The sequence below is a fragment of the Ammospiza caudacuta genome, chromosome 4 (genome assembly GCF_027887145.1).
Source record: "Ammospiza caudacuta isolate bAmmCau1 chromosome 4, bAmmCau1.pri, whole genome shotgun sequence".
Lineage (NCBI taxonomy): Eukaryota > Metazoa > Chordata > Aves > Passeriformes > Passerellidae > Ammospiza > Ammospiza caudacuta.
Genome location: NC_080596.1, coordinates 11,069,043 through 11,084,352, shown reverse-complemented (window position 1 = coordinate 11,084,352; position 15,310 = coordinate 11,069,043). Strand labels below are relative to the sequence as shown.

Genomic DNA, 15,310 nt, shown 5'->3' with positions numbered 1-15,310 from the left:
TGATATAGAAGTTCCATCAAATAGATCTCAGAGAAGCCCATTTACTTCTTGAAGTACTAGGTGGAAGTGATAAAAGAGAATTTATTCTAGTATTTGAAGCATAGCAGCGTGGGGTACAACCCTTTCAGAGTAGAGGGGTGTGCTGCAGTGCCACCTGGGCATGGCACCCACTCTGCATGTTCACATGTCCAGATGTATTAAGGGCATCATGCTCATCTAAGAGCTGACTCCAGCAGGATTTCCACACCTGTCACAGGCAGATACTTCACAACTGTAAGCTCACAAGTAAGGGCCTTTAACAAGAACTAAAGGCTCTGTATTCTCTGTGGATAGAAAGTGTAGGTACTGCTGCCTAAAAATGCCTCTTGGAAAGATCTGGAAGTGTGCTGTCCATTATATACAATAAAATCACAACCAAAGGCAGGGAGGAAGGCAACAATAACTTCTGCAAACAGAAGGCACAAGATAGTTTTTCATATTAAGAAAAAGTTGCTTGTGAAGCTTTCAAACAAAGCTAGAATATTACTTTGCTGTTTCACTACCTAAAAACAATCTAGTTTAAGGTTCTTTCACATGTTTTTATAATGTCCTACTGTGACCTGCCTTGACAATTATGTTGTTTCACTTCTGCTCTTCAGACAGCTACATGGTCATATCCATCACAAGCTGTTTGGGTTTTTTTTAAAGTTTTAGTGAAATATACATCTACACTATATAATCAGTGACCTCCTAATAAAGCTTAGTCCTCTTCACATCCTCTCCCTCTGTCCCCAAGGCTTCAACAGTGATGATGAAGCCAGAGAATTATTTTATTTAAACTGCCAGCCTGTCCCTTCATCCTACCTAGTGAAATTCTTATATTTTAGACAGTTTCAGAAGATTAGCTATCCTAAATGTATGAAAATTTAGAATTTGACATGTAATTTAGAACGATATACACGCCTAACGTTTTCCTGCATTAAAATAGTATTTTTGCCATTTTTATATAAAACAGAAATAGAAAAGTGTTGTATGTATATAAAAAGCATTTGGAACAGGCTTAAAATGTAGAGAAATTTTATTTTATTGAAAGGTGTCACAACAGCTTTCCTTAGTGTTCATGTTTAATAAGAGAATAACAGCTCTTTATAATATTTGAGATTATTAGCACCATAAATAGATATAAGGTTTTAGATTTTTAAATATGTGGGTGGTTATGTAAATAGTCCACCTGTATTAATTAGTACACAGGCTGACAATAAAAAAATTCAACTTGTACGTGCCAAGTAAATAAGTAAAACACATAGGACAATTTCTTCAACATGTTTTACCGAATTCACAGTTGGTAAAGTGACAGACAGTGAAGTGACCATGACAGACAGCACCTCTGGAGGGAAAAGCTACAAGATGCTCCCATTATTGCTTTTCTTTAAAGTACAGCTAGTGCAATAGTTGGTTTTGGTTTGGGTTCTTTTAACACAGTGAACAGATTGCAGCACAAACCACAACTCTAGCTCTAGTACCTCTTGCACATATACAGCAAACCATAACACTCAGTTACCTGACAAAGTATCAGCTATAAAGTGTCATCCTGAAAGTTTGACAACATAAAAGCCAACTCTTGCTAATTGTGAAGAATTTCTATGAAAATGACAGCCAATTTGCAAAGATCAGTAGAAACTAGAGCACCAAAGGTTTCTCAGTTTGTTATTGCAGTAGTCTGCTGCATGGTGTTTGCAGAACTGGACCCTGAAGCTACAAAACAATGCCACCTTATCAGATTCTTATCATGCACACATGACAGCATTCTCATACTACCTTGGAGGGCTCCTCAGCAGCCAATGGCTTTTCTTGCCTAGTTTTTCCAAGGTTGGATACACAGCTGCAATTGACATAAAGAGCTATGGATACCTAGGATCCAGCCTAGGAGAAGTCCTGCAAGAAAAGCTGTCAGCTGACAAGGATGAAACCATGTTGCAGCCAAAGTGAGGTCCTGTGCTGTTTTTAGGGAAGTCTTGAGAGTTTTCAAAGTCACATGGAAAGCATGAGAACCACAAGCATCAAACCATTATTTCTGCTTTTACTTTCAGGTTCCTTGGTACAACCCTGACCTCAAAAACTAGCAGAAACTTTTTCACATCTCACACATGCTCTCCTGAATCACGAAAGTAAACACAAACAAATGTGCTAAACATTTAAGAAGCAAGAATTGATTCCTGAGGGAAAAGAACTATGTCCTAGCATGTTAGGTTTCAAAACTTGAAATTATTATCAAGTACAAATTGCGCAAAGATGTGTCTGACAAGAATGTCTGTGGCTTTAGGATTAATTCTAAAGCCTTCTCAAATGTAAATTCTACTCTTCTGTATTGAGCCATTTAGAAAATACAATCAGTAGAAGCAGATGTAGCTAGACAGGAGGCTTCAGCATAAGCAGCATTTTGAATGGCAACAAACTGAAACAAGTGGAATGCAAACCCAGTTTTTACAGAAGTAACAAAGCACTGCTAAGTTACTCCAAATGTAAAGAGGGGTTGGAGTTCAGTAATGTTTAAGGTTCACGCACAAACACTTCAATGGCAGAGGTAAAAGTAAGCAGGGAGATAAATTTCCTCTTGGTATTCTCAGCATACCTGCCACCTTTAATTAAAAAAAAAAAAGTAGAAAGCAAACAGTCCCACTCATCTTAAATGCAACTCACACACCTGAAGTAACACCCAATTGTATGCTCCATTGAATTGGAATGCAGCTTTCTGATAAGTGGTTTTACAGAGATCTGCCTTTTCAGCCCCATTTATAGTTTTGATTTGTAAGTGACCTTCACTTTTTTAAACTATTGTCACCTTTAGCACTGCACTGTCAGTCCAAAAGAAGCTCAAAAAGACAGAGATGCTCCCAGGCATCTGTACTGTACAAGTACAGCCTGGTTTGCCTTCCTAGAGAAGCCGCTGTGTACTGAATCCAGTATTGCTTATCCCAGAGAAACCCCTTCCACACCCATGTGCCTGCATGGTGCCTGACCCCAACTGCTTGAGATGCTTTTATTTCAGATTCATTTCTGACTACTTTTTCTCTTAATTAAAAATTAAAAAAAAAATGCAAAAAAAACCCAAAAGTCATCTTCAAACGTAGTTCAAAGATACTTTGTAAAAATTGAACTCATTTGGCACAAAGAAGAGTCTTCTGTAGTAATTCTTTGCAGTGTCACAAATGCTAACCTCTTAAAGATCATATTTTGCTGAGAGAAAAGGCAAGAGCTAACATTATTATTTTTTAGGCACAGCTTGAAAGAAGAATATTTCTCCTAGAAGAAACCCATGCACAGACACCTTAGGCACTGTATCCAAGAGATTTGCAATTTTTTCATTTACATTTACCAGAACTAAAACCAGTTACATTTCACCATACAGACAGCAAGTAAAAGACAAAAAAACTCACTCCTCAGCGATCAAAAGGACTGGGTCAACCACTACAGAATCATTTTAAAAAGTGCAAACACTAACTATAACAGTATAATACAGCATCTTTTTTCAACTGTAGTACAGATAAGACTGCATGTAACATGCAGCCAATATAATTTTGATTCAAAAAGCAAACACACTGCTCCTCCCAATAAGAAGTGGTCTGCCTTCTCCTCCTTTCTAGTTTGCATCTTAAAGGTTAATACACAGCCAAGTGCCACAGAAAAAAAGCAGCTAGCTATTTGCTCAACACCAAGTCCTTTGCAATTAAAAAAATTTCGCTGAAAGCAATTCAAACCTTTGTGGGTTTTTAGTCACTGACTTACAGTAGAAAGAAGGAATCCTCAACACCAGTATTTCATACACACATTAGAGACTACGCAGTATTGTTACTTCATCTTTAAAAATCATTCAGGCATTGAGCGTTGAGTTAGGAAAGATGAGCTCAAAACTGGAAAGTTTCCTTGAAATACATGAGCTACCTGTATCCAACCTGACATCCTCATGTGCTGCTTTATAGGTTAATAAGATTTAATCTTATGGTTAAATCCATGGAAACTGAAGCCAACTAGAAAAAAGCTTCAGTATGTTTTAAGCATTGCAGCACTTTGTTCTTGTTTTAGAAACTATTAGTGACAGCTTGTAGGAACAACTTATAAAAGACTGCTAATAATATTTAAGTACTTTAATCTCCAAGCATTTATCACTGGGTTGGGTTTTGTTTTTATGTTGTAAGTTACGGATGAGAGCCAGCACAGACACACAGCTGTACCATAGAATGATGTGCTTAATATTGCTACTTCCTTATAGTTTTTTTTTTCAGAACTATTACACAATTTAAACCTACACTTCTAACAAGTTAGGTGTAGTTTAAGCTCAATTTCATGCAAAATGCCTTTGTTTCTCAGCACTACTCTCTGGATTGTAAGAAGCATCATAGTTACTTGAATGACATGCTAGCATATTTTTTTAATGAGTACTTAAGCAGCAGTACCCACTTGAATGATGCCTAATAGGAGTATTTACTTTTAAGATCCCTATTCTCTCTAACTGAATTTAAGATGTTGAACAGTTCTGTATTGAAGTGTTCTATTCCAGGCACTGTAAAATCAATCTCATAGCATCACTCTAATTTTGTGTGCCCATGTAAAGAGTTCTAGGTAAGTCCAAAACATGTATATTGTGAAAATATCAAGATGACAATGGAGTTTTACAACTATTACATCTGCCAGTAAGGCAAAATGGTTCCAGTTCATATGGCAGCTTGGACCCATTTTCAAAACAAGCCCATGAATCTTTAAGATTCAAGGTTTATGCATTAAAAAAAAACCAAACCAACAAAACCAAAACCACAAAATCCAAAACCCCACTAACAAAGAAAAAAGATCCTGCAAGCAAACATAAAAAGTAACATAGAGGCACGAGATAGTTAATTTAAAGTTAACGGGAAAGACTCCATCTTGCACTGAAGCTAACGGATCTGTCTCTAAAACATTCCATCTAATGAAATGAGAAAAAGAATTTGGGTTAGTACCAAACAATTTAGGATAAACTGTCTAGCTAGATACTACTGATAAGAGAAAGCCAGAGATTGAACAGAGATTCTGATTTAAGACCCTAGTAAGCAGATTTGCAATAATCCAATTAAGAGAATGGTCTCTCATCTCTTTTAAGACTTCCCAGTTCTGTCTCTGTTGCTGAGCTTTATTTCTCTATCACACGAAGGTAGTGTATTTTAACATAAACTTTCTTTCGTTTCCTTTTCTCCCAACCAGATTTTTTAAGGAGGGCAGTAAATCCCGTACTAGGGTTCATAGCAATGTTTAGCACAGCTATTTTTGCTACTACGCCACCTGTGGCGATCTTTTCAAGAAAACAGCAGTGAAAGATAACTAACAGTACCATTTGTGTCCACACGGGAGTGCTAAGCACGTACCGAAAAAGGCGTCCATTTACAGGGCTTTCAAGTAGATGTTAACAATTTCTAGCATTAGGAGTAAGCATCTGTAGCATGACCACTTAGCAGCACATTTCTTTAAATGCTCAAGTTAACATTTAAAATCCAGATTTAAATTTATGTTAGGCATTTTAAGAAAGCCCATCGGCATTTAAATCATACTGATATGCACAAATGTAGTGGGGTTTTTTTACCAAGTGTCTGTAAAGTTCAACATGTAAATGCTCTTCAGTCGAGAGAAGCATGTTATAGTCACAGGAAAGGGGCAGCTCATGTGACATCTGAGAAATATTACTGTAACTAGAAAAAAAAAATTAGTGACACACTGCAAAGTATGTCATAATACACAGACCAAATAATACAACAACCACTTGATGGTAGGTCCCATCCTACCTACTTCCTAAGGGAAGTCCAAGTTTCTCCTTTTTACCTACTGCAATCTCTTGCTTTGTATGATGAAACTATACTTTAAGCTTTGTGGTATTTGTATATAATGATCACCAAGATGTTACAATTAGTAATTTTTTACACAGCAGTTGTGGTTTATATTGGATAAATTACTATAACAGTAAGAACTAGAATATATCATTACTTACCCCATTTTATCACCTTGCATATAGGTCTAAAGAGTCATCAAATACAGCTATACCATCCAAGTTTGTAAAAGCACTTAAAAGCTATTGAGAGGATAGAAAACTGGGGCTTTCTGCTGATTAAACACACAAATATCCCTTTGAGAGCTTTCATACAATGGATAAATATTAAGTACTTAAGGGAGGACTGAGCCAGAACAGGAACCAAGTATTTTGAGCTAGAGCTGCTACTTAAACTTTCCTGTTGTACTAAAACAGAAGTCTCTATCAAATTTAGCAGTAGAATAAAAGCTCATGCAGCCCAACAAAAGCAGAGTCTTTACTTAGTTCTATTTCATCACTTTCACATTTTTTTCCTTCTGAAACAGGAATAAGTGTAGAAAACCCCAAACACCTCATCCTGCATGAAGAAAGCCTACTGCGCAGATCTATTACAGAAAACCCACTGTCAAAGTATTTATTTTTCAGCCAACAGATGAAAACCACTCTAAGCTCCTTAGGTAATGCTTTTCATCATGCTATTTTCAAGGCACAGTGACTATCAAAGAAATCCTTTCATAACTCCTAAAAGATAGCATTACTACAAGTGGATTAACATGACCATATTTAAGGTATCACAAAGCTTAGATTTTAGCTTTAAAAATGATGATCTATGAAGTAGTACTGATATAACAAGTATCTCGGGAGATATACTGACTGGTGTTGAACAGATTCATTTGTATCACAGAGAAAAAGGATTTTCAAAAGTTTTTTGATACTGGCTTTGTAGCTGTTCAAGGTCTGCTAGAAGCAAGCAAATGAAAGCACAGGTATGCCCATATACACACAACTTGAGGGGCACATTATCAGAGTCCGCTAAACTCATTTAAATAACACAACCAAACCACAGCAGAATTTCTTTCTTAACTAAGTTTTTCCAAAAATGTATTGAAAGGAACACTTTTTATTGTATTATTTTGATAATGCACAAAAATATTTGAAATGCACAAAAATATTCTCATGTACAACTCAGAGAAAAGATCCCCTTAACTGAAAATTTTTATATTTGAATACTCTGTATTTCATTTTATAACTAACTCTGGACTTTTTAAAAAGTTGTCATTATTTAAATTGTGTTCACACTTATCACTCAGTTCAAGACATTCTTAAAATATGCAGCATTTCATTTATATTAGTATCACCTCAACACAATGCAGTTTTATCTTTTCATTAGGTTTTAGTGAGTATCTGAAAATAATATTGAGTTAACTGCAGAAATTAATACAGAATATAAATGGCTAAACATGGTGTGCTAATTTTCTACTTTGCTTTCACAACAATACAAAACAACAAACCAACAAGAAACAGGCAGCTGTTAATCTGTGGTTTTGTTACATGTTCACCCCATGGTAGTTTCCCCCATTCTCAGCCAACTTGTTTAGATAGCCATTTTAGCTGGACCGTATCCCTGGGAAAAAAAGGTAATCTATTTTTGAGGCCTACCACAGTGTCATTTAATATGAAATTATGTTGTAATTGAAGAAATGCTGCTGTTGTAGATATTTTATCTTAGCACTTTTTTGTTTGGTTGTTTTTTTAAAGTAAGTCACAGAAACATGTGTCAAGAGGTAAAAGACAGAAATTCACTGGAGAACTATGGCTCCCAAGAAAACCTGCTACATAGCTTCAGCAAGAGATTGCTACTAAAATTAAAATGTTTATTTTAAATGTAGCCCCATTTTGGACCTGGCCTTGCATTCCTCAAGCAGGTGAGAGCTGTACAACTTTTGCCTGCATCAAGAACTCTAGGATTACTCTTCCCAGTAAGTAATTTTGTTTAAGGTATGTGCTTTTGTGTATATCTGCATCTATATACACTGACAGGCACTGTAGAGCTATATACACAAGGCCAGTTGTAATTCAAGATTCAGATGTTGAAACTGTCTCTTACTAAAAATAAAATTTTAGGCTCCTTGAGCTAGCAGCTGTTTCTAATTTGCAAATTCATCAGGTAACAACTATTTAAATATAAAATTACTAATAAAAATGTAAAAATTGGTATATAGTAGAATACATGGGAGTTAACAGTGGTAAGTAGTATTTTAGGGTCCTAAGATATTCATACCCACAGTGCGTAAAAAAGCCAGACTTGCTTCTAGCTGTACCAGTCATACAAAGGCCTTACCTTCATTACAAGAATAATGCAACAAGCCACTTCCCACAATTGTGTTATTTTTTTATACACCTCAGTATGCCAATATCGTGCGTTTACATGTTAGCATGTTTTTGCCCTTACGCACTGCAGAGCTCTGAAGAGGAGACTTTTGGGTGCTTCTGTGGATGAGTGATAGATGAGTGATAGTAATGGAAGTGTTACTGTGGTCTTTGGCACCTCTATCTCATTAATAAAGCACAATCCTGCTCCATTTTTTCCTTTAATTAAAAAAAAATCCCATCAGTGGTGCTTTTCATCAGCACTGAAGAGTAGAATAGGTCTGTACAGCCAGATGAGAAGAAAACATCTGAAATGCAATATATATGTCTACAATTGTCTTTTCATCAATTGCACAGAAGCTTGGTCCACTTCTTCAGTTACAGTCTTCTTAAGAACTTTGGTTACAGCATTAATGTTTTGGTAAAAAAAAATCTAAAATGAAAAAAAACAGCAGATGCTTTCCTTCTTTTCTTCAGGTAGATTTTTCATTGTCCTCTCCTGTCTTCTGAACCCGCGAATACTTTTTGCATGAAGATTTGAAGCAGCTGGGAGGCCAAGATATTGGCCAGGAAAAACTGCAAGGAACAGAGCCTTGCACATTCTTCTCGAAGAAATAAAATATTGGATACCACCATGCTCGAGAGAGAAAATTCGTCTGCGAAGACACCTTTAAAGTCTGTATTGGCACAAGCATGCAAAAAGGAAAAGGCAACTGTCAGTTTAAAAGCTTAAAATCTATTACACTGAGTCAAGACAACAGCAAAAATGCAATGCACGTGCATGCATTTCTGCAAAGACTCTGAGTATTTAGCCTAAAAACACAGAATTGAGACAGACATTAGAGTCCAAATGCATACTACAAACTGAGCATCTTTACCACAAAGAGATGCTTTGTTGCAGTGGAAAATTTGGGGCAACAAAGCACTCGAGACTTTTCAGTATGAGTGCTTTCAGGCATGACATGTTTCCACTGATGAGTCATAGTTGAGAATTAGACTAAATGGGCTTAAGAGCTATGCTTCTGCTTGAAAGTGTTGTTGAAACAACAGCAGCAACAACCTTCTGAACTGTGTACCTTTAACGACATTTACACAAGAATTGTCATTAGAATTGTAGGAATCACAGAATCACAAGGTTCAAAGAGACCTTCAAGACGATCAAGTCCAACCTGTTCCCTAGCACCTCAACTAAACCATGGCACTGAGTGCTACATCCTGTCTCGTGTTAAACACATCCAGGGATGGGGACTCCACCACTTCTCCTGGCAGACCATTCCAGTACTTTATCACCCTTTGTGTGAAAAACTTTTTCCTAATATCCAACATATATTTCCCTTGATGCAGCTTGAGACTATCTAGATAACTTCAGTTATGCAGAAATTTTATTACTCAACTACTGTTTATTCATAAGCTGAGACAAAGAAGGGGTATTCTATACATCAATTACAGTATTAAAACCTCAAAAGCTCAAAAATGTTTTTAAGGCAAATTAATATTATTTACTTCAATAACAATGAAGTGAAACTCATTGCCCATTCTGATTAAACTTCAATATGGAACATCTTTTTATTCTGAGATAAAGAATATTTAAGAAGATTTAACCTTCAGGCAATTTGTAACAAATGCAGGCTACGCATGGATTGTGAAGGCCACTCACCTTTTCATTAGCCATGGAGTGGTACCACCAGAAGAGCCGTGTGGTGATATAGTAGGCAACGATGACATCTACGGTATAGTGCTCATGAGCAACCAGGATACAAATGATGCCAGCAGCACTCATCAGCCAGCAGATCAAGTGATACCACCAGAAATTACGTGGTGAATCTGTGAGACAGGGAGACGATGGGGAAAAACACAGCAAAAAGTCATCTGTTATTCTAACAATCCACAAAAGCAAGGGGGAAAGATAAGAAAATTCATTTAAGGCTGCTAAATTTGAAAACACAACTCATATCGCACTGGTACAGATCCCCTGCTATCACACTGGTACAGATCCCCTGTTTTGATTGGTATGAATCTACATAAGGAATTACACAAACTTACTGCAGTGTTCTTACTTTTTTAAGTGAGCACAAGATGGGTTAGCTAGACAAGACTGCCACCCATTTTCTAGTCAAATTAAGTTTTCCAGTTAAATAATTTCTAGGATTTAGGGTGCAGAGAAAGAGACAAAATTGAGGTAAAACATACACTTTGCTTATTCAACTTCATTGTAATTAATCTTTTCTTTTCACAGTCTATATTTGAGTAAAATCAAGTCTCTAGAACTGATACAACCTGAGCAGAGATCACAAATTAAACAGAAGGACACTCATTTTAATTATTAGGCTTTAATTAATTTGCATGAAGCCTCAGTTCTATGAAACAAAATACACTGTATAGAAGAGTATGTGAATTTATACCCTTAAATGAAAGATTTAACAAATGGGAGCAAAGCTATTCAAAATGCATTTCAGCCACATCAGTGGAAAAGTTCTCCTGTACTTCTTTGCCCATTGAAAAAATGCCCTGAGTGTCACAATGATCATTCATAACTTCTGACAGGCAAACTGGCTTCATTTCACTCACAGTGGGAGGTTTTGGCACTGCTTGTCTTATGGGGCAATGGTCAGCCTTTACTTTCACACAATACCAGCAGAAAAGTTACTGATCTCAACAAGCCTACCCAGTAGGCGCTGAGAGGCCTGTGCAAAACAACTGCAAGTGTCAAAAAAATTCTCTTAACTCTCCCCAAAACCCTGTGGACAGATCTCCATCTACTGATTTTATTTTTTTTTTAAGATGAGAAGCCAAGTAATATCAAGAAGTTGATGAAAACAGCATTGAGAAAGTCAGACATACCAAGGCTAAAAATACGAACAACTATTCTGGTGAAAAACGTGCTGTGCAGAGAATAAGTGAAAAAATGGCAGAGTACAGAAGGAAGAGAAGAACAGAGCAAAAACTCCACTAAGCCAGACATAAAAACCTCAGAATGCATCTTACACCAAAGACATGTTACTGGAAGAGCAAAAAAGACCACCACAAGCAGCCTCTAATTCAGAGCAATTATAGGGCTTATGCCCTGGTTCAGATGACATTTTGATTGTTATATGGGAGGTAAAAAAAGGAAAGCTATGCATTTCTCACTTACAGAGCACAATTTCAGTGAAATATATGCCTAACAATTAGGCAGCAGTCAAAGAGCTTATTACAAAAATTTGCATGATAAAATTGCACCAATCCCTTATAATATAAAGGAGAAACTAGCCCAGAAAATATTGGGTTGTCTTCATCTTTCCTGGTACAATTGAGCACATGAGTAGCATTAAAATACACCATAACAGAAAAAACAAGGAAAACAATGATGATTCTTAGGTCTAAGAATCATCAGCATCTTAAACCACTGTTCAAAGAACATCTCAAATCTGTGATTTGGAGTCTATCACATGCAAGAGGCCCTTTTATAGTGTGTTTTTTGTTTAAGGCAGAATGCAGCATGGCAGCACCTTGTTCCCTCGACATTTTAATACAAGGAAGGCATCAAACTAATGCTGCTTAGTCTTATTTTTGTTTCAATGAGAATTCCACATTCCCATGAGCCAAGCTGGCATTTGCATAATTTGGGATACAACAATAGGAGGGAAGACTCCAACTCCAAACATGTGAACTGAGAAGGGAACTCCCCACTACACATTCCTGAGTGGCCAAACTCCCAGGATAGCACTGCTTACCATATATTAGATTTAGAGGTCAGTGCTAAGTTCTCTCACACTTCAATAGATGCTCTCAGTGCAGCACAGAAGAATTTTCCTCCCATTGCCCACAGCAATGTAAAGCTCAGGGAGAAACCATAACTGCATCTTCTGCCAAATTCTTATCAACTACAAGAAACATTAAGTAGGAGACTCGAGCACAAGACAACCAAAGATCATTAATTAACTTTTCACTTGCAGTAACTAATGTATAGCACACCTGAGAAAAGTAACTTGTTTTCTAGATGCAGTGTAACTGTGCAATGACGCTGTGCTCAAGCCTACAACCCCCTGCAGCTAACCTGCACAGAGCTAGTGTGCACAATTACTACAGCATGCTTTATCCAAAATTTAAATCATCTGTCAACAAATGACGAAAAGCTATCTTGTTTTAATCAAGTAATAAACACTTACATAAAGATAGAGGTGACATGTTTAGCTATATTTAGCCCTTAATTAAAGCCTATAACACTTTTAGTCAGCCTTATCACAATCCCTAGGAAAGTGATGGAACAGCTCACCCTTGAGGCCATCACTAAGCATGTGGTCAGGAGTAGTTAGCATGGATTCACCATAGGGAAGTCATGCTTAACCAGCCTGATAACCTTTAAAATCTGGACAACTGGCTGGATAGATTCCAGGAAACAGCTGGATGTCTCTGTGAACTTCAAGCAAGACTTCTGACACTGTCTCCCATGATAGCTTCACAGGCAAGGCTGAACAATTAGTGAGGGTGGACTGACCTGGCTGAATGGCAGGGCTTGGATGGTTTTTAATCAGTGGCAGAGTCTACCTCAACCCAAAGGTTCATACCGGGCCCAGTATTGTTTAACTTACTCATCAACAACTTAGATGAAGGGATAGAGTTCATCCTCAGCAAGTTGGCTGAGAATACAAAGCTCTGCAGTGGTGCTGTGCTGCCCTTCAGATCTCACACAGCAGAGGGATGGGCATGGGTAGAACGTTTTGAAACTCAGCAAGGGCAAGTTCAGGGTCCTGCACTTGGGACAGAAGAACCTGGTGCACCACTACAGGGTGGGGCCAACCTGCTGGAAAGCAGCTCTGCTGAGAAGTACCTGGGGGTCCTGGTGGCCAAGCTGCCCACGAGCAGCAACCTCATGGCCAAAAAGGGCAGAGTAGCCTGGGGTGTATTAGTAAGATCATTGCCAGCAGGTTGATGGGGGTAGTCCTGACCCTCAACACAGCCCAGTGAGGCACATCTGGAGTTCCAGGCTCCCTAGTACAAGACAGATGTGGAGCAAGTCCGGTGGAGGGCTATGAGGATGATTCGGAAGCTGGAGCACCTCTCTTATGAGGAACAACAGAGGACAATAGGCCTGCTCAGACTGGAGAAGTGTGAGAGGAAACCTCATCGATGTGAAGTCTCCCTTGCTGGAAATATTCAAGAACTGTCTGGACACAATCCTGTGCAGTGTGCTCTACGGAAATCTGCTTGAGCAGAAAGGTTGGGCTAGATAACCTACAGTGGTCCCTTCCAACCTTAACCATTTTATGATTTTACTACAGCCACAGCTCCATTTCCACTCAATTTGTGTTTCAAACCCATATAAATACAGGCTGTGTACAACTGATGAGTAACCTTTGGAGGGCAGTAGTTTCACATGTACTTCTGTCATTTGTTTTGCTGGTACAATGAACATGAACAAGAAAGTGCATTGAAATACAAACACTTACACTCTTTGATGAACAGATAGACCAGCGTTAAAACTACAGTGTGTCCACTAAACAGGAAGTCTCCACACAGGATGTGGGATCCAGTTATGGATAGACCACCACCAGAAATCAGTCGCAGGATTCTCTGAACCTTTGCCTGAGAGTCTCCATTCAACTAGAACACCAGAAAGAAGTATCGTAAGTGACTCAAATAAACTTCTTGCGCAAACATATATGGAGTCAGGGAGACAGGGATAAAAGGACAAATTATCTTAATTTTCTTCAGGTTTCTTTCACATATTCTTAAATAAGCATGCATTTCCCAGTTGACAGGTGATAAAGATCATTTTGGTAACACTAGCATTTGGTCTATACTTTTGATTTATAGTCGATCTATATTTCATCTATACTTTTCCAGGCTATTTTAAAATATGCATTGTATGAGAATGAAATGCAGAATATACTGAGAAGGTAAACATTAAAAATTTGTAAGGTCAGATCTCTCATCACAGCAGTTGACATAATCAATGAAACTCATTAAAAACTGGTACAACCTTCATACAAATTCTGTTATTCTGTCCAGAGTTGACCAGTGTTACTACCAAGTAAAACCCTCAAACTTGCTCCATTTTAGATTTAATTACAAAGTCATTCAGGACTTAACTCATATTTGGAGGATGTACATTTTTAAAGCACGTATTAGGACCAGCTTTTGTTTTCTTATAGATACTAGGCAGTTTTATCTAGCGGTTTTAAATTATTCTAGAAAAAAACCCCAAGAAAATGGGTAACTGTTTTCCATAATCAGAAAACTATTCATATATTAAAATAATAATCCAGAAAAATTATCATCAACTGTTTTTCCAGAGTTCAAGTAATTAATCCTGGTTTCATGCTAGCAAAATGCACTTTCAGCAGAGACATTTGCATTTTCCTTTGATTACCTCTTCATACTCCTCAATACAGTCTATTACATAGTCATTCCCCGAGCTGCTAGAACAAAACCATTAAATCTTTACAATAGTGGCAGTTAAATAAAGCATTTTCAAAAAGACACTGATTTGCAAGAGAATTATTTCATCCACTATATCCCCAAGTTGTCTCAATGTACAAGACAACAGCCATGATGCTGTAACTCAAGACTAGAAATCTTATACAAGAGGTGACAAATTTATTCCCCCACTAAACTGGCAATACATTTTTTCAGTACAGCTAACACAATAGTTTGTTCCAAGGAATTTTAAGTCTACAACTTTTTATTAGTAACCTAAAGTGGGAGTAACAACTCCTTTATGTCACCATTTAACTCCAGCGTCATTAAATTCTTAAAATATTTTTGTAAAACTATTAGTACATCCATGTTTCTGTATGTATCAGTTCATTTATGCAGCTGAATTTAAGTCACATTCCTATACATTCTGCAGGTTGGAAACCAAGACAGGCAGCTGAGTTCAGGTATTGCAATAGCTCTTGACCAAATAGTGTGAGAAACTAGGCAAAGCACGTAACAGTGTGGGGTTTTGCAGGGATACAGCAACAAAAGCTTGCATATCAGGCTATGAATTACAGTGTTGACCTGGGGTATCCTACCATATAAGAAAAAATATTGCTACAGTATTAAGAGTGATTAGCTTGAGCCTCAGAAGCAAGTTGATTGATTTAGTAGCAACACTATTTCAACCTAAGATGTTCTGAAAGGGAGCAGCCAACTCCATCAACA

The 15,310-nt window shown here is 37.4% G+C and overlaps 1 protein-coding gene across 2 annotated transcripts in view; it reads right to left on the bottom strand.

Annotated features, from left to right (window-relative positions):
• Nucleotides 1–6,559: 6,559 nt before the first annotated feature.
• Nucleotides 6,560–15,310, bottom strand: part of SGMS2 (sphingomyelin synthase 2) — a 36,044-nt gene continuing 27,293 nt past the window's right edge. For both annotated transcript variants that reach the window (XM_058803541.1, XM_058803542.1), the window contains exons 4-6: nt 13,612–13,765; nt 9,840–10,006; nt 6,560–8,859 (exon numbers count right to left, since the gene is read on the bottom strand). In XM_058803541.1, the coding sequence (XP_058659524.1) occupies nt 8,656–8,859; nt 9,840–10,006; nt 13,612–13,765 (525 nt within the window). In that variant the 3' untranslated portion in view covers nt 6,560–8,655. The remainder of the gene's footprint in view (nt 8,860–9,839; nt 10,007–13,611; nt 13,766–15,310) is intronic.